Here is a 15118-nt window from a genome sequence, read left to right as displayed (position 1 = left end):
ATCATTTATTTGTGATCTAATTTTTTAAATAAATGTATGGGTTTTAAAAAATTAATTTATTTATTTGGCTGCATCGGGTCTTAGTTGCGGCATGTGGGATCTTTTGTTGCGGCACACGGGCTCTTCGTTGTGGTGCACGGGCTTCTCTCTAGATGTGGCACACAGGCTCCAGAGTGCGTAGGCTCAGTAATTGCAGTACGCGGGCTCTCTAGTTGTGGTACTTGGGCTCTAGAGCTCGCCAGCTTAGATGTCCCGCAGCATGTGGCATCTTAGTTCCCTGCCCAGGGATTGAACCCACATTCCCTGCATTGGAAGGCAGATTTAACCACTGGACCACCAGGGAAGTACCTATTTGTGATCTAATTATCAGTATGATTATGTGTAAAAGAAGGAAGAAGTGGGGAGGGAGAGAAAGGGAAAAAAGGGGAAAGGACCCCAGATTGGGAATCAGAAAAGCAGGTTGAAGTCCTGACTCTGTACTTCCCACCTCTATAACTTTAGATAAGTCTCATAACTCTGAGCCTCAGCTGGCTCTACATGTTTGTAAGGATAAATAAGTTATTTGTAACCTACAACATGCTCTGAAATCATAAGGGATTAAAGGACCATCCAGTGCCAGATGTATAGATAGACAGGTATCCATAAACCAGGGTGTGACTGCCTCAAAGACAGAACTAGGTCTCACTCTTTTTTGTATTTCTAGCATCTAGCCCCATGCCTGGAACATAGAACGTTACCAATAAGTGTTCGTTGAGTAAATGAGGCAATGAAAGAATTAACTTTGAATAAGTGAATGAATGATAGTATATAAAAGACAAGTGGGTGTCAGGTGACAAGTTGTTAAGTGGCTATGGCATTGCTAAGAACTGAATTTACAATGTTTAATTCCTTATCTGTTAAATGTTTCAGTAACATGGAAGAATAATTTGCACATATATGTATTTTTACTTACATATTCATTAATTCAACAAATGTTTATTAAGTGCCTACTATATACCAGGCAAAGTTCTAGTCCTGGGCATACAGTGATGTCCATTTTAATCATTTGTTTTAAAAAGGCCTCTGGCACTGATGATTACCTTCAGTGACAGTGTTGGTTAAGCCCTGACCCCTGGTGCAAATTGAAATATATTCTCATTAGTTATTGATTGGCTGTAATTTTTTTTTAATTAAAAGTTCTTTGGGAAATGAACTTTTTCTAATTGCGGTTTCCTACTTTTAGCCGTTAATATTTAGTTTGGGAGCATAACATTTAATGATTTTTAAAAAGCAACAGGTCAAGTTAATATATATTAGGTGATGGATTAAAAAGCTAGATAATCAAGCAGATAGATGACAGGGAGTCCATTCTTCCAATCAACCTGATGATGTCACTGGAGAAAAGAAGATCAGTTGGAACGTGATGTCTGGCAGTTACAGGGAGCTGTGGCTAGGAAGAGGGTACTCAGGAGCTGCCCTGGAGTCCTTAACCCCCAAGCAGCCAACATCGTGTGTCCAGGCCCCTGTACCAGAGACACAGGACCTCTTTGTGACTGACAGAGTGATCAAAAATGGAGAAAGACGAACCCCCACTGTTGGTGACCCCTGCGTCAGTGAAAGCCATCATCTCAAGAATTGAGGCTGCCCAACTAACTCGGGCTCAGGAGGTAACCCCTTGAGATGAGGGTGTCACCTTTCTGTTGGGGTCTGATGTGGAGGCTGGGGACTGAGCCCAGATTTGGGTAAGATTCCAGCTCTGGGCCCTCAGGGGTCCTGGGATCCTCAGCAAGCTGGGTTTGTGGACAGATTAGTGGAGGGTGAGCTGGAATCAAACCACCCCCAAGGCAAGGATGGGCCCAGGAAGCAGGCAGCCCACAGGGAAGCCCTAGGTTGGCCCTGAGACACATCGTGGTGGGTCCTACCAGGGCAGGAGGAGGGGCCCAGAGTTCATGATTGGGGTCTGTTCTTGGCAACCTGTCCGAGTGCCCCAAGCTGAGCCCTAGAAACTCGCAGGGAAATGGCCAAAGATTCAAATCACCCTGCACGTGAGCCTCTGGTGCATTTTTTTAATGGGAGCCTCTGATCCTGAGGGTTTCTTGGGGCCTCATTTTTCTAGTCTGTTGCCTCTGGATCCTTGTGAGGAGAGATGACCAGAAGTCCCCAGCAAATTCTGAAATTCTGAAGAAATGTTCGCTGTGGATTTTTAGTATTCCCTCCTTGAACCGGTCTTAATAATCAAAATGACAGTAATTAGAGCTAACACTTATTTTATGTGCCAGGCGCTGTCCTTAGTGCTTTACAAATACTGGTTCATTTAATCTTTACAAAAACCCTGTGACATAGGTACTATATCTCCACTTTACAAATAAGAAAACTGAGGCCCCAAGAAATTAACTGACTTGTCTAAGATCACACTACTAGGACATGGCATCTGGCGCCAGAGTTCACACCCCAAAACACCACAATCTGCTGCCTCCCATATAGGATATTTCTTCCCAGCTCTCAGACATCTTGGACAATGTCAACTGTGTCATCAACCGCTTCCAGGAAGAATTAGGATATGATTTCAAAAAAAAGGCAAAATCTCACCAGACAGAGCAAAAGGGCAAGAACAGATTCATCTTGCTGGAGAAAATTACCTCATTCTCCAATGATGCTAAGACTAAAGAGAAGCACTTGTATGAAATTCTCCACTGGCTAGGTGACTGGGGTGAGTTTGCAGGCTGGGTGCAGTCCTGAGGGCGGGTGCCTTCCCCCCAAGACACTGGTCCCAACTCACTCAGCCTCCTCCTTTCCCCTACCCTAGGTCGGCATTTGCTGGGAGGGGAGGGCAGGGTGGTGGGTGCAGAAGGCGCAAAAGACACATCGCAGCGCCTCTCCAGTGAAACATTGTCCCACTCATGTCGTAGCATATCACCTCTATTCCCTAGAGAGGCAAACATGTCATTGTCCAAAACATAGTAGATTGTGATATTAGGTGCATATGTGATGAAGCCTAAGTCATGGGTTCATTATTACATCTCATTTTTTAGTAAGATAGAACCTAAATGCAAACTCACACTAGCTGTTTTATTTTTTATTTTTCCAGCTTTATTGAGATATAATTGACAACATTGTGTAAATTTAAAGTGTACATGTGATTATTTTATATATAAACATATATATGTATATAGTGAAATGATTATCACAATAACATATCACCTCACATAGTCACCCTTTGTTGTGTGTGTGGTGAGAATATTTAAGATCTACTCTCTTAGCAAATTTCAAATATAGGTATACCTTGGATATTGCAGGTTCAGTTCTAGACCACCACAATAAAGTGGATATCATAATAAAGTGAATCATGTGAATATTTTGGCTTCCCAGTACATGTAAAAGTTATGTTTATACTCTACTGTAGTCTATTAAGTGTGCAATAGCATTATGTCTAAGAAAACAATGTACGTTAAATATACTTTATCGCTAAAAAGTGCTAACCATCATCTGACAATGCAGGGTTTGCACAAACTTTCAATTTTTAAAAAATGCAGTATTTGCAAACAACAATAAAGCAAAGCATGATAAAATGAGGTATGCCTGTATACAATACAGTATTATTAACTGTAGTCACCATGCTGTACATTAGATCTCCAGAACTTATTCATCTTATAATTGAAAGTTTGTACCCTTTGACCAACATCTCCCCATTTCTCTTACCTCCCAGCCTCTGATAACGACCAATTTACTCTCTGTTTCTGTGAGTTCAACTTTTTTAAGATTCCACATATAAGTGAGATCGTATGGTATTTGTCTTTCTTTCTCTGTCTGACTTATTTCACTTAGTGTAATACCCTCAAGGTCCATTCATGTTGTTGCAAATGGCAGGATTTCCTTCTGTGTTATGACTTAATAATATAGATCTTCCTTAGCTTATGATGGGGTTATGTCCCAATAACCCTATCATAAGTTGAAAATACCGTAAATTGAAAATGTGTTTAATACACCTAACCTACCAAACATCACAGCTTAGCCTAGCCTACCTTAAATGTGTTCAGAACACTTGCATTAGCCTACAGTTGGGCAAGATCATCTAACACAAAGCCTATTTAATAATAAAGTGTTTAATATCTCATGTAATTTATTGAAGACTATACTGAAAGTGAAAAACAGAATGGCTTTATGCATACAGATGGTTGTAAGTGTATCCGTTGTTTACCCCTGTGATTTTGTGGCCACTTAGAGCTGTAGCTTGCTGTTACTGCCTAGCATCATGAGAGGGTATTGTACCATGTATCACTAGCGTGGGAAAAGATCAAAATTCAAAATTCAAAGTATGACTTCTACTGAATGTGTATCACTTTCGCATCATTGTAAAGTCAATAAATCATAAGTTGAACCATCATAAGTTGGGGACTATCTGTATTTCATTATATATACTACATTTTCTCTATCCATTCATCCACTGACTGACACTTAGGTTGTTTCCATGTCTTGACTGTTGTAAATAATGCTTCAGTGAACATGGGCATGCAGAAATCTCTTGGAGACAGTGATTTTGTTTCGTATGGATATATACCCAGAAGTGGGATTGCTGGACTATATGGTAATTCTATTTTTAATTTTTTGAGGAACCTCCATACTGGTTTCCAAAATGGTTATACCAATTTACATTCCCACCAACAGTGCACAAGGGTCCCCTTTTCTTCAGGTCCTCACCATTGCTTGTTATCTCGTCTTTTATACATAATAGCCATCCTAACAGGTCTGAGGTACTATCTCGTTGTGGCTTTGATTTGCATTTCCCTGATGATTAGTGATGTTGAACACCTTTTCATATACCTGTTGGCCATTTGTATATCTTCTTTAGAAAAATGTCTATTCATATCCTTTGCCCATTTTTTAATCGGATTTTTTTTTTTTTTGCTATTAAGTTGTGTGAGTTCCTTATAGATTTTGGATATTAACTCCTTATTAAATACATGGTTTGCATGTATTTTCTCCTGTTCTGTAGGTTGAGGCTTTTCACTTTGATGATCATTTCTTTTACTGTGCAGAAACTTTTTAATTTGATGTAGTTCCACTTATTTATTTTTGCTTTTGTTGCCTTTGCTTTTGGTGTCATATCCAAAAAAAGTCATTGCCAAGACCAATATCAAGAAGCTTTTCCCCTATGTTTTCTTTTAGGAGTTTTATGGTTTCTGGGCTTGTATTTAAGTTTTTAATTAATTTAGAGTTAATTTTTGTGAGTGGTGTAAGATAGGAGTCCAATTTCATTTTTTTGCATGTAAATGTACAGGTTTACCAGCACCACTTATTGAAGAGATTATCCTTTCCTTATTTAGTGTTCTTGGCTCCCTTGTCAAATATTAGCTGACCGTATATGCATGGGTTTATTTCTGAGCTCTTGATTCTGGCCCATTTATCTATGTGTCCATTTATATGCCAGTGCCATAGTGTTTTGTTTACTATAGCTTTGTAATATAGCTTAAAATCAGGTAGTGTGATGCCTCCAGCTTTGTTTTTCTTTCTCGAGAATGCTTTGGCTATTTGAGGTCTTTTGTGGTTCTGTATGAATTTCAGGATTGTTCTTCCTAGTTCTGTGGAAAATGCCATTGAGATTTTGATAGGGATTGCACTGAATCTATGGATGACTTTGGGTAGTATAGACATTTTAACAATATTAATTCTTCTGATCCATGAACATGGGTTATCTTTCCGTTTACATGTGTCTTCTTTAATTTCTTTCATTAATGTCTTATGGTTTTCACTGTAGAGATCCTTCACCTCCCTTGTTAAATTTATTCCTAAGTATTTTATTGTTTTGATGCTATTGTAAATGGGATTGTTTTCTTTATTTCTTTTTTGGATAGTTAATTGTTAGTGTGTAGAAATGCAACTGACTTTTATGTGTTGATTTTGGATCCTGTAACTTTACTGAATTTGTTTATTAGTTCTAATTGTTTTTTGTGGAGCACACTAGCTATTTTATAGAGGGACTCAAGGTTGATATTCAAAGTACTGAATGGATACTGAGCCAAACAGCACTGATGCCAGCTGTAAGCAACTGGTATAGCCATTTGGGTGTGGACCAGCAGCCCTGGAGCCAGATGCTACCCCCGTTAAGATCAGAGTTATCCGATCAGGAGACCTCAGTCTGGTGTGAGGTATGGTGGATGCTGCAGTGTTGGAGGAAGATGGTATAGGGATATGCCCTACCCCTACTCACACTTCCCTGCCCCTAAGGAGCTCTCGGTTCAGTGGTCCTTCAGCTGCCCCCAAGAACTAAGCAGGGCTGTTGACTGCAGTTAATTCATTTAATTGTCCAGATATTGGACTAGGCAATGAGGATAGAGCAATAACAAGATAGGCACATTCCTGGCCTTGTAGTACAACAGTGCTGTTCTATGTCTATGCATATTTTCTACATGGCAGGTCTCATGTTAATCATTTCACTTGTATTATCTCATTTAATCCATACCCAACCCTTTTCTGGCAAGGATACTAAGACTCAGGGGAATAAGTGACTTGCTCAACATCATACAGCTAATAAGAGGTTAAACCAATCCACCCTCAAAGACTGCTGGTGTAACCCCTGTGCTATAGGGCTATTTGGGGCTCCCTAGAGGACATACTATTCTCAGCCTGCATCTCCCACTCTCTCTCCAGGTGACAGTCTGACCTATGAGATCAGGAACAGGAAGAGTGAGGAGGAAGAGGAAGCCCTGGATGAATGGATCGAGGTGATGGAGAAGGTGTTACCTCTCTCCCTCATTGCCACCAAAGGAGGCATCGAGTCTCTCATTTCCCTCTGCTCCACTCTCATTGAAGGACAAAGAAAAGGGGCACAAAGTAGGTTCCAGGAGCACCTGGCAGGGGAGCTGGGTGGGGTGGATGCCATCTCAAGGAAAGAAGTCACACACCAGGGTCTATGGGAGTCTTTCTGATTCTCCTCCCTAACAAAAGCTTTAGCTGAGATGGATGGTCAGTGGTAAGAGGTTGGGGTGGTGGACCCAAGCTGAGAAGTGAGCAGTTCTGGGCTGTCCCTCAGGGCTGAAGGAAGGTGTGATGTGGAGACAGGTCCTCGTTGGTGCTCCCTGGAGCTGTGGCCTCATGCAGGTTCTGGGGAACAAGGCTGGAAGGTCAGAAAGGGTGGAGTTTATAGCTAGAGGTAGAGAAACATCCTTTCCTTAAACCAAACCCAGATGCAGAGCCAAGCAGTCTGGTGAGACTCAGCTGGAGGCCCTTCTAGAACCTTCTCGATTGTGGCTACTCCAGAAGTAGCCAGTCAACAACATGGCTCAACCTTGAAATATTACTCCTGTCAGCACTAGAAGGGGCCCGAGATTATCTAACTGCCACATTTTGTAGATGAGAACATTGAAGCTCAGAGAAGAGAAGGATCCACAAGGAAAGCCTGTGGCAAACCTAGGCCCCACGCATAGGTTTTCTGGCTTCTTAATCTTACTCAAGAGTATGGGCTTCGGAGTCAGACAAACCTGAGTTTGAATCCCAATTTCTAGCTGTGTGACTTTGGGCAAGTTACTTCATCTTTCTGAACCTCACTTTCCTCATATGCAAAGTGAGGAGAACATTGCCTACTTTACAGGGTTTCACGTTGTGTGAGGCATCTGGCACCGTGCTTAGAACGCACACTCAGGGCTTAATAAACAAGAGCTAACGTTATCATTTTACCATTGATTTCATGGCCAGGTTCCTTACCAGTCAAGCAAGGTCAATAGCTGGGGGAGGGAGGAAGCAAGGAAAGGTGGAGGAGAAGGAGACAATCTCTCCTACTATCCTTGTCATTATTATGTCTTGAAATATAGTTATTTGTTTACTTGATTTATTTCCTTGCTAGGTTATAAATTTCTGGAGGGCAAAGGCTGTGTCTTATTCATTTTTTTAGGGATTAGTTATTGAGCACTTTCTAGGTGCCTGGTACAGTGCTTGGTACTAAACATGCATAATCTACTTACGTCCCATGAAGTAAATGCTATGATTATCCCCATTTTTCAGAAATAGAGGTGCTGAGAAGTTAGGAAACTTGCCTAAAGCAAGTGGTAAGGATGGGATTCAAGCCCGAGTTATCTGACTCTAGAATCCATGCTCTGAACCGTTAGAGCATATGGCCTCTCTGACAGTATTAGCTAAATGCTAGCTTGATTTCAGTGTCATTTAATTTCCATATTTCCTTTAGCCCCTCTTCCAAAGTTAGCCAGTGTTTTGTCTGCCAGTGATGTTCACTGAATGAGAAATGAATGGATGCTCCAAGATAATCACTCCAGCAGCTCTACACATGGTAGATCCAAGGGGATACAACTATGACCATGGACTATCCCTGAGGAGCTGAAGTCTGCATATGAATGGGTTTGAACACAAAGTGCACAATCGGTGTTTATGTACATTTTCCTGCTTTCATCAAAGTATCAAAGGAGTTCATGAGCCCCAAAATAGAAAAAGACATTAGTCATTATAAAAGAATGTGAACCGTTGCAGGACCATGTGATAAATTCTCTACAAACACAGTCCAGTGGTAACAGGAAAGGGAAATACAACTTCTCAGGTGATCTAGAGTCTAAGTGCCAGATGGGCTTCCAGAATTTAGATAGTTGGCAATAGGTAGCCAAACAGAGATATTGAGACTGGGAAGTAGCATTATAAGAAAAATCACTCTACTCCAGGGAAATATGGAGGATCAGGAGTGTGTTGAATTGGGTTGAACTGGATTGAATAGATCCAGACCCCTCTGAGTCCTGCAGGTGCTGTGGAGCTGACAGACCCTGACAAATAAGCTCTGAGCAAGCTCTGAGCCCAGCAGAGATCTCTCCTGACAGTATCTCCCCTGGCCTCATATAATGCCCCAGCTCCTTATTGCCAAAGCCCTAAGAAGGTTGGATAGGAATTTGGCCAAGCAGGGTGTGGAGAATCAGTATAATTCTTGGACCCATGAGAGTTTATTGCCTTTGTTCTCTCCACGTCTCCTAGTGTCCAAACGCACCTTCTGGCAGGGCTGGCGGGAACAAAGCCCACAAAAAGTGATATCCTGCCCTCAGCCACTGAGCCCAGAACAGATGCTCCAGGACAAGCACACTACCTGCATTAGGGTCTCCGAGGTGAAGTCCATGCTGCAGGAACTCCTGGACTCCACGATGTTCAACCAGGGGGAGGTTCGGGCCATCAGGTACATGTCTGCTGTGGTCGAGAACCTCAGCAAGGCCTTGATGCTCCAGCACAAGGAGAACAGAAGCCTGGAGGCCAAATACAGGCACCTGAAAATAGAGATGACCAAAGAACTCAGCAGCCAGAGGCTGTACTTCCAGAAGTCCCTCCAAGTCCTCAAGAGTAAGAGAGATGCCCTACTAAAGCAGGTAGAAATTCTAGGGGGAAAGTACCATGACCTTCTCCTGATGAAGCATGCCTTAGAGTTCCAGCTGAAGAAGGCTCAGTCTGCTAGAGGTCAGGCAGAATACTCAGTCAAGATCTTGGTTGACTCCCCAGCCCCTGCCACGAAAGAGGCCCTCCCAGAGAAAGAAACAGTCATAGAGGAAACCCAACAGGAACCCAAGAAGGAGGAGCAGTTTTCACCACTCTCCCCAAGTCCCCTGGCCATGGCCTGGGATAGTAGTGCTAGGCCTTCCACATGTCAACCACTTTCCACCATGACCGTGCATTCAAGGATTGCAGATGTGTACAGCAGCAAGGACACTGAAAATCTTCAGCCTGTGTTGCCATCCTCCATGGATCACAAGTTTCCTAAGAAATGGGAAAGACCGTCAGCAGAAAGCCCAGGCCACAAAGTCAAAGACCAGAAGGACTTCTTCCAGGAAGTGACCCAGGAGAAGGAAGGACTCCAGATGAAGTCCCATTTTCAGAAGCAGCTGTCCCCAGAGAGCTCTAGGAAGGTGGCCTTGGAGAGCAAGCCAGAGCACTGGGAAGAGGAACTCAGCTGGGAGAGGCGAAGGCAGCAGTGGCTGGAGGAGGAGGAGATGTGGCTGCAGTGGCAAGAGAAGTGGGCCCTGCTGGAGCGGGAGAAGCGGCGGCAGTGGCAGCAGGGGGAGGCAGCAAGGGGGCGGCAGCAGAGATCGGACCAGGAGCACAGGGGCCCGTGGAGGGGGCCGGAGCAGACAGGAGAGGACGTGGAGAGAATGGGCTTCATGCCCACCAGTCGATGGAGGGACTTGGAGGAGGCATCACTGGCACCTCCCCCAAGCCGGGCCCAATCTGCTCACCAAGGCAGGAGGCCACACTTGCCCAGGTCCCCTAAGACCCAGCAGCCTGCCCCCAGAAACCAGAGGACCATGAGTTCAGCCAAGTTTACTCAGAAACCACGGGCCCGCTGTGTTCCCACGAAGCCCAAGAAGACGGCCTCCCTTCCTGTCACGGGGACATCCCTCCGAAAGGTGACCCAGCCCCCTTTGCATATATCCCCAGTAACTCTGAAGGGGAAGGTATACCACGTGGACGTGGAGGCCCAGAGGAAGAACCTGCGGCTCCTGACTGAGGAGGATCAGCTGGGGCTGCCCCACCACCTGCGCAACAAGGTGCGGGAGCTCACCACCACTGCCATGGAGCCGAACGCGCTCAAGCTGTGGTGCCTGTGCCATAAGTACATCCTCTACAGACATTTCCGGAGCCTCCGGTAGGTCCTCCCTGGCACCCACCGGCACCCACCCACACCGCTGCAATATATGGGCAGAGCCAGAACCCAGTGAGAAAGGAGGAGCATGGGGCAAGTGGGATGGGGAGAATCACCCCAGGCCTGGACAAGGTCCCCCTGAGGGAGGGTACCTGCGAAGGACACCTGACCTCGGAGCCTTGGGCAGCCCTGAAGGTGTGGGAGGTCAAGCACTTACACACTGCTCTCCCTCTAGTGAGCTTTCCTGTAAGCCTTTCTTCCTGTCTTCCTACTGCCCTGTCCGTAACCCACCTATGCTCCCCCATTTGCCTTACTTTCTATTCCTGTTTCCAGCCCAGCCCGAGCCTCCTCACCTGACACCACCTCCTGCTTCTCTGCTCCCTGTTTTCCCCAGCTCTCACAGACACAGAGTCATCTCGGTTAACAGAGAGTTGGGGGCAGGAGGAGGCTCCTTCACCCACTAAATCACTTCCTCTCTTCCCAGACAAGAAGTGATCAACCATGTACAAGTTGTGCGAGAAGCTGGGGCTGCGTACAAGGCCCAGAACCTCTACCTCTTCCTGGAAAACATCGACCGCCTGCAGAACCTCCAGCTGCAGGCCTGGACAGACAAGCAGAAGGACCTGGAGGAGAAGCGCCGAGAGTGCCTGAGCAGCATGGTGACCATGTTCCCCAAGGTGGGCCTCCCACCCGGCGACCTTCTCAGGGGTCAGCACAGCCAGCAGGGATGGGGCCAGGGTGGAGCCATGGGGCTGTGGGGTGTACCTGGGCGCGGGGGAGCAGTTGGGAAATAAGAGAGCAGATTAAAGCCTCTGAACCAGGAAGAGGGGAAGGCAGGAGACAGCCTGAGTGTAAGGAAGGCCAGTTTTCCAATCTCCATATATGGGGAGAGCAAGAGAGGGAGGGACCCTCTAAAGGAGCTGGACAAGAAAACTTCTTCTGGAGGGGAGGTAGTTGGAGCCTGCAGTCCCGACTCTGTGCTCAGATTCTCCCTCCCCTGTGGGTCTCCCTGTCCTGCTCTTGTCTGATCTGGTTGCTCTCCAGGCTTGGTCACAGCTGTCTTCTTCACCCTCGTGCTTGCGACTCCCTTTGCTTCTCTCTGGGGACAGCTCCCCTACTTTCTCTCTCTTTTTTTTTTTTTTAATGTGCTTTGTTTTTGTTGTTACGAGGTAGAACTTTTTTTTTGGCTGCATTGGGTCTTCGTTGCTGTGCACGGGCTTTCTCTAGTAGCAGCGAGCGGGGACTGCTCTTCGTCGCGGTGCGCGGGCTTCTCATTGCGGTGGCTTCTCTTGTTATGGAGCACGGGCTCTAGGCACGTGGGCTTCAGTAGTTGTGGTGCATGGGCTTAGTTGCTCCGCAGCATGTGGGATCTTCCCAGACCAGGGCTTGAACCTGTGTCTCCTGCATTGGCAGGTGGATTCTTTTTTTTTTTCTCTTTTTTTAATAGTGTAATTTAAATTTATTTATTTTTATTTATTTATTTATTTTTGGCTGCGTTGGGTCTTCGTTTCTGTGCGAGGGCTTTCTCTAGTTGCGGCAAGCAGGGGCCGCTCTTCATCGTGGTGCGCGGGCCTCTCACTATCGCGGCCTCTCTTGTTGTGGAGCACAGGCTCCAGATGCGCAGGCTCAGTAGTTGTGGCTCACGGGCCTAGTTGCTCTGCGGCATGTGGGATCCTCCCAGACCAGGGCTCGAACCCGTGTCCCCTGCATTGGCAGGCAGATTCTCAATCACTGCGCCACCAGGGAAGCCCAGCAGGTAGATTCTTAACCACTGCACCACCAGGAAAGTCCCCCTACCCTTGACTCTTAATTGACAGTTTGCCTGGATACAGAAGTCTAGGTTAGAATTCATTTTCCCTCACAATTTTGAAGGCACTGCTCATTCATTGCCTTCTAGGTTTTGGTGTTGCTCTTGAGAGTCCAAAGTCATGCAGAGTCTTAATCCATTGGGTTTGACCTATTTTTATTCTCTAAGGTCTGCCTTCAGTTTCCTCTACTCTTTCCCCTGCTACCAGGGTCAGAAAAGCAGCGAGTGCTGACATGGTCCACAGGAGGCTAGCTGATGGCTTGGAGGGATTGGAGAATCCCACAGCAGTGACTCAGAATCTGCTGAGATCTCCTCTAGGGTTGGGCCAGGAGGTTAACCGCCTGAGTCCTGAGCAGCCATGGCCAGAGTCTGGGGGAAGCAGTGTCCTGAGGGATTCAGTGTTAAGTGCCGGCATCAGGCAGTTGGAAGAGCCTTGGCCATGGGGATATCTCCCAATTCAGTTTCCTATCACCTTATATTAGTCCTGATCACCTCCTGTAGGTGTCTTGACTTGCTAAATTGGTTTTGAGGTTGAGAAGGAAAGGGACCATATATATAATAATTCTTTAGGTGGCTGTGAGGGTTCCTCCAGCTCCTTCCCCAGGGCCAGGGCAGAGGCTGAATGACAAGACACGGAGAGCATTCCTGACACAACCTGGCCCCGTAACATGAGTCTCTCACAGTTCCAGCTGCTCTGGTTTCCTTTAGTTTTTTCCTTGCTGTTTTGCCCATTGTCCAGATTCTCCACAACAAAGGAGAAAACAGGAACTAAACCAGCAAAGAACAATTCAAGGAATTTCTGGGAAATGCAATACCCTGAGGTCCCAGGCTTATCTAATTGGAGGCATTCCCTGGGCCTCACCCTTTCTGCTCTGCCCCAAGTCAGGCAACGCCTCCTCTGGCACTAGAGAGAGGATGAATTCCTGTCTCCCTGATGCCTCTCTGCTGGTTCCTCTTAGCTCCAGCAGGAGTGGAACATTAACCTGAGCAACCCTGTGGTCACCTCCCCAAAGTCAAGGAAAAGCAAGCCTCCTTCATCCTTACTGCGGCACATCCATTCCAGCAGCCCCTCATGCAAGCGACACCTGGAACTCTTTATGACCAAGCACCAGCAATGTGTGCCCCTGCGGATGGCCCAGTAGGTGCACAGAAGCCGGGGGCAGCTGGCTAGGTGGATGAGGGAGGCAGGGAGCAGGGGTGACCAGACTTGGGGGGGGGAGCTGGCAGCTCAGTGAAGGTACAGACAGGCAAAGCTCACCCCATGAGTTGCAAGGAACCTGGCTTCTTAGCTGCCCGCCCAGCTCTGGCCATTGGCCCAGATGGGGGTATGTGTGTATGTGGTGTGTGGGCTTCACGGCACAGCCTGACCAAGTATGTTTCAAACTATGCAACTGAAAGACTCCTGGGACCCACAGCTGAGAACTTACAACCATTTCTACCCTGAGCATTGGTCTGGCACCTGCCACTGGTCCATCCATATAAATCAACCTGATCCTTCCCACCATGTGACCCCTGGGCTCAAAGAGAGACACCACGAGTCTCTGGGCAGCCAAGAAGAGCCACATCCACACCCCCCTAGTGTGGCCAGTTCAGGGCTTCAGGCCCAGGGCATGTGCCTGGAGGAACAGGGGCTGTCTCGGCAGCCTCTTCCAGTAGTTCCTCAGCTAGAGGAGACCCAAGGAGGTGAGATTTAGAGTTGGGAAGGGAAGAGATGCGGCGAGGAAGGCAGTGACAACTCTTTGAGAAGGAAAGAAAACCCTGCAGAGCTTGTTGCTTCCCAGTCTCTCCCTTTCTGTAAGTCTACCTCCTCATCTCTTCTTACACTTTCAACCTTCACACCCCAGCCAACAGGGGAACCAGCTGGAGGCCATCTGGAAGACTGATGTGGCCTCCTCCAGTCACCCAGTAGAAAAGAAGACCCCCACCAGCCTGTCCTGGCACCAGCTAGGGGGGTACCCAGATATTCCCCGGCTGTTGGCATTGGATGTGCATTCCTCCTACCACAAAAGCTTGAGGTCCCTCAAGGCCCGGTAAGATGCAAGGCTGGACGGTTAATCTTGATTCAGGGAGATCTGCCCACCAAGGGCAGGGGCCAGAGTACACACTTCCTGTGTCCAACCGCCCAACAGCTATCTTTCCAAACATTAATAATGACCTCATTTACTGTACCACATCAGACAGAGAGATGCTTACCTGCCTCATTGGCCATGAGCTTGGGTCCCCACACCAGCACCATTCTAGTTCTCTCAAAGGACTCCACACGGCATCTCAGAAGATCACGACAGAAGTCCTTCCTTGCCACTTGCTTCCTGGGCTGCACATGAATTGCTCAAGAGGTGTTTCTTGCCCTAGGCCTGTGGGTTATTGTCAAGGAGAGCCAGGTGCAGGTATGGAGAGATAAGAGAGACCAAAACTCCCAGGATAAACTGGGCCCGTCTTTGGCATTGTCATTTCCTTATTGCCTTCTATAACTGCCCCTGGGAAGAGCAGCTGAGGGGAGGTGGGCAGGACTCAATGGGCCAACAAGGGACTTTTCTGGTTAGGAAGGTTCAACTCTGCCTCCCTTGGCTTGAAGATGTCAATATTGAAGACTCAAGGCTCTTTCAAGGAGCCTTTCTAGATTACTAACCCCAGCTGCCTCTTGTGGCCCTGGCCCTGCCCCAGTTAAAGATCTTTGACAGGGATGGGAATTCCCTGGCAGTCAAGTGGTTAGG

At 46.6% G+C, this 15118-nt stretch overlaps 1 protein-coding gene across 1 annotated transcript in view; it reads left to right on the top strand.

The window, feature by feature from the left end:
• FAM186B (family with sequence similarity 186 member B) overlaps positions 1–15118 on the top strand; it is a 22300-nt gene extending 7182 nt beyond the window's left edge. Inside the window, exons 3-7 of the mRNA XM_036867444.1 lie at positions 6628–6810; positions 8947–10600; positions 11082–11274; positions 13364–13542; positions 14249–15118. Coding sequence (XP_036723339.1) covers positions 6628–6810; positions 8947–10600; positions 11082–11274; positions 13364–13542; positions 14249–14438 — 2399 coding nt within the window. The 3' untranslated portion in view covers positions 14439–15118. The remainder of the gene's footprint in view (positions 1–6627; positions 6811–8946; positions 10601–11081; positions 11275–13363; positions 13543–14248) is intronic.

Source organism: Balaenoptera musculus, chromosome 10, assembly GCF_009873245.2.
Source record: "Balaenoptera musculus isolate JJ_BM4_2016_0621 chromosome 10, mBalMus1.pri.v3, whole genome shotgun sequence".
NCBI lineage: Eukaryota > Metazoa > Chordata > Mammalia > Artiodactyla > Balaenopteridae > Balaenoptera > Balaenoptera musculus.
The sequence above is the reverse complement of the archived record's forward strand: the minus strand, read 5'-3'. Positions and strand labels throughout refer to the sequence as shown.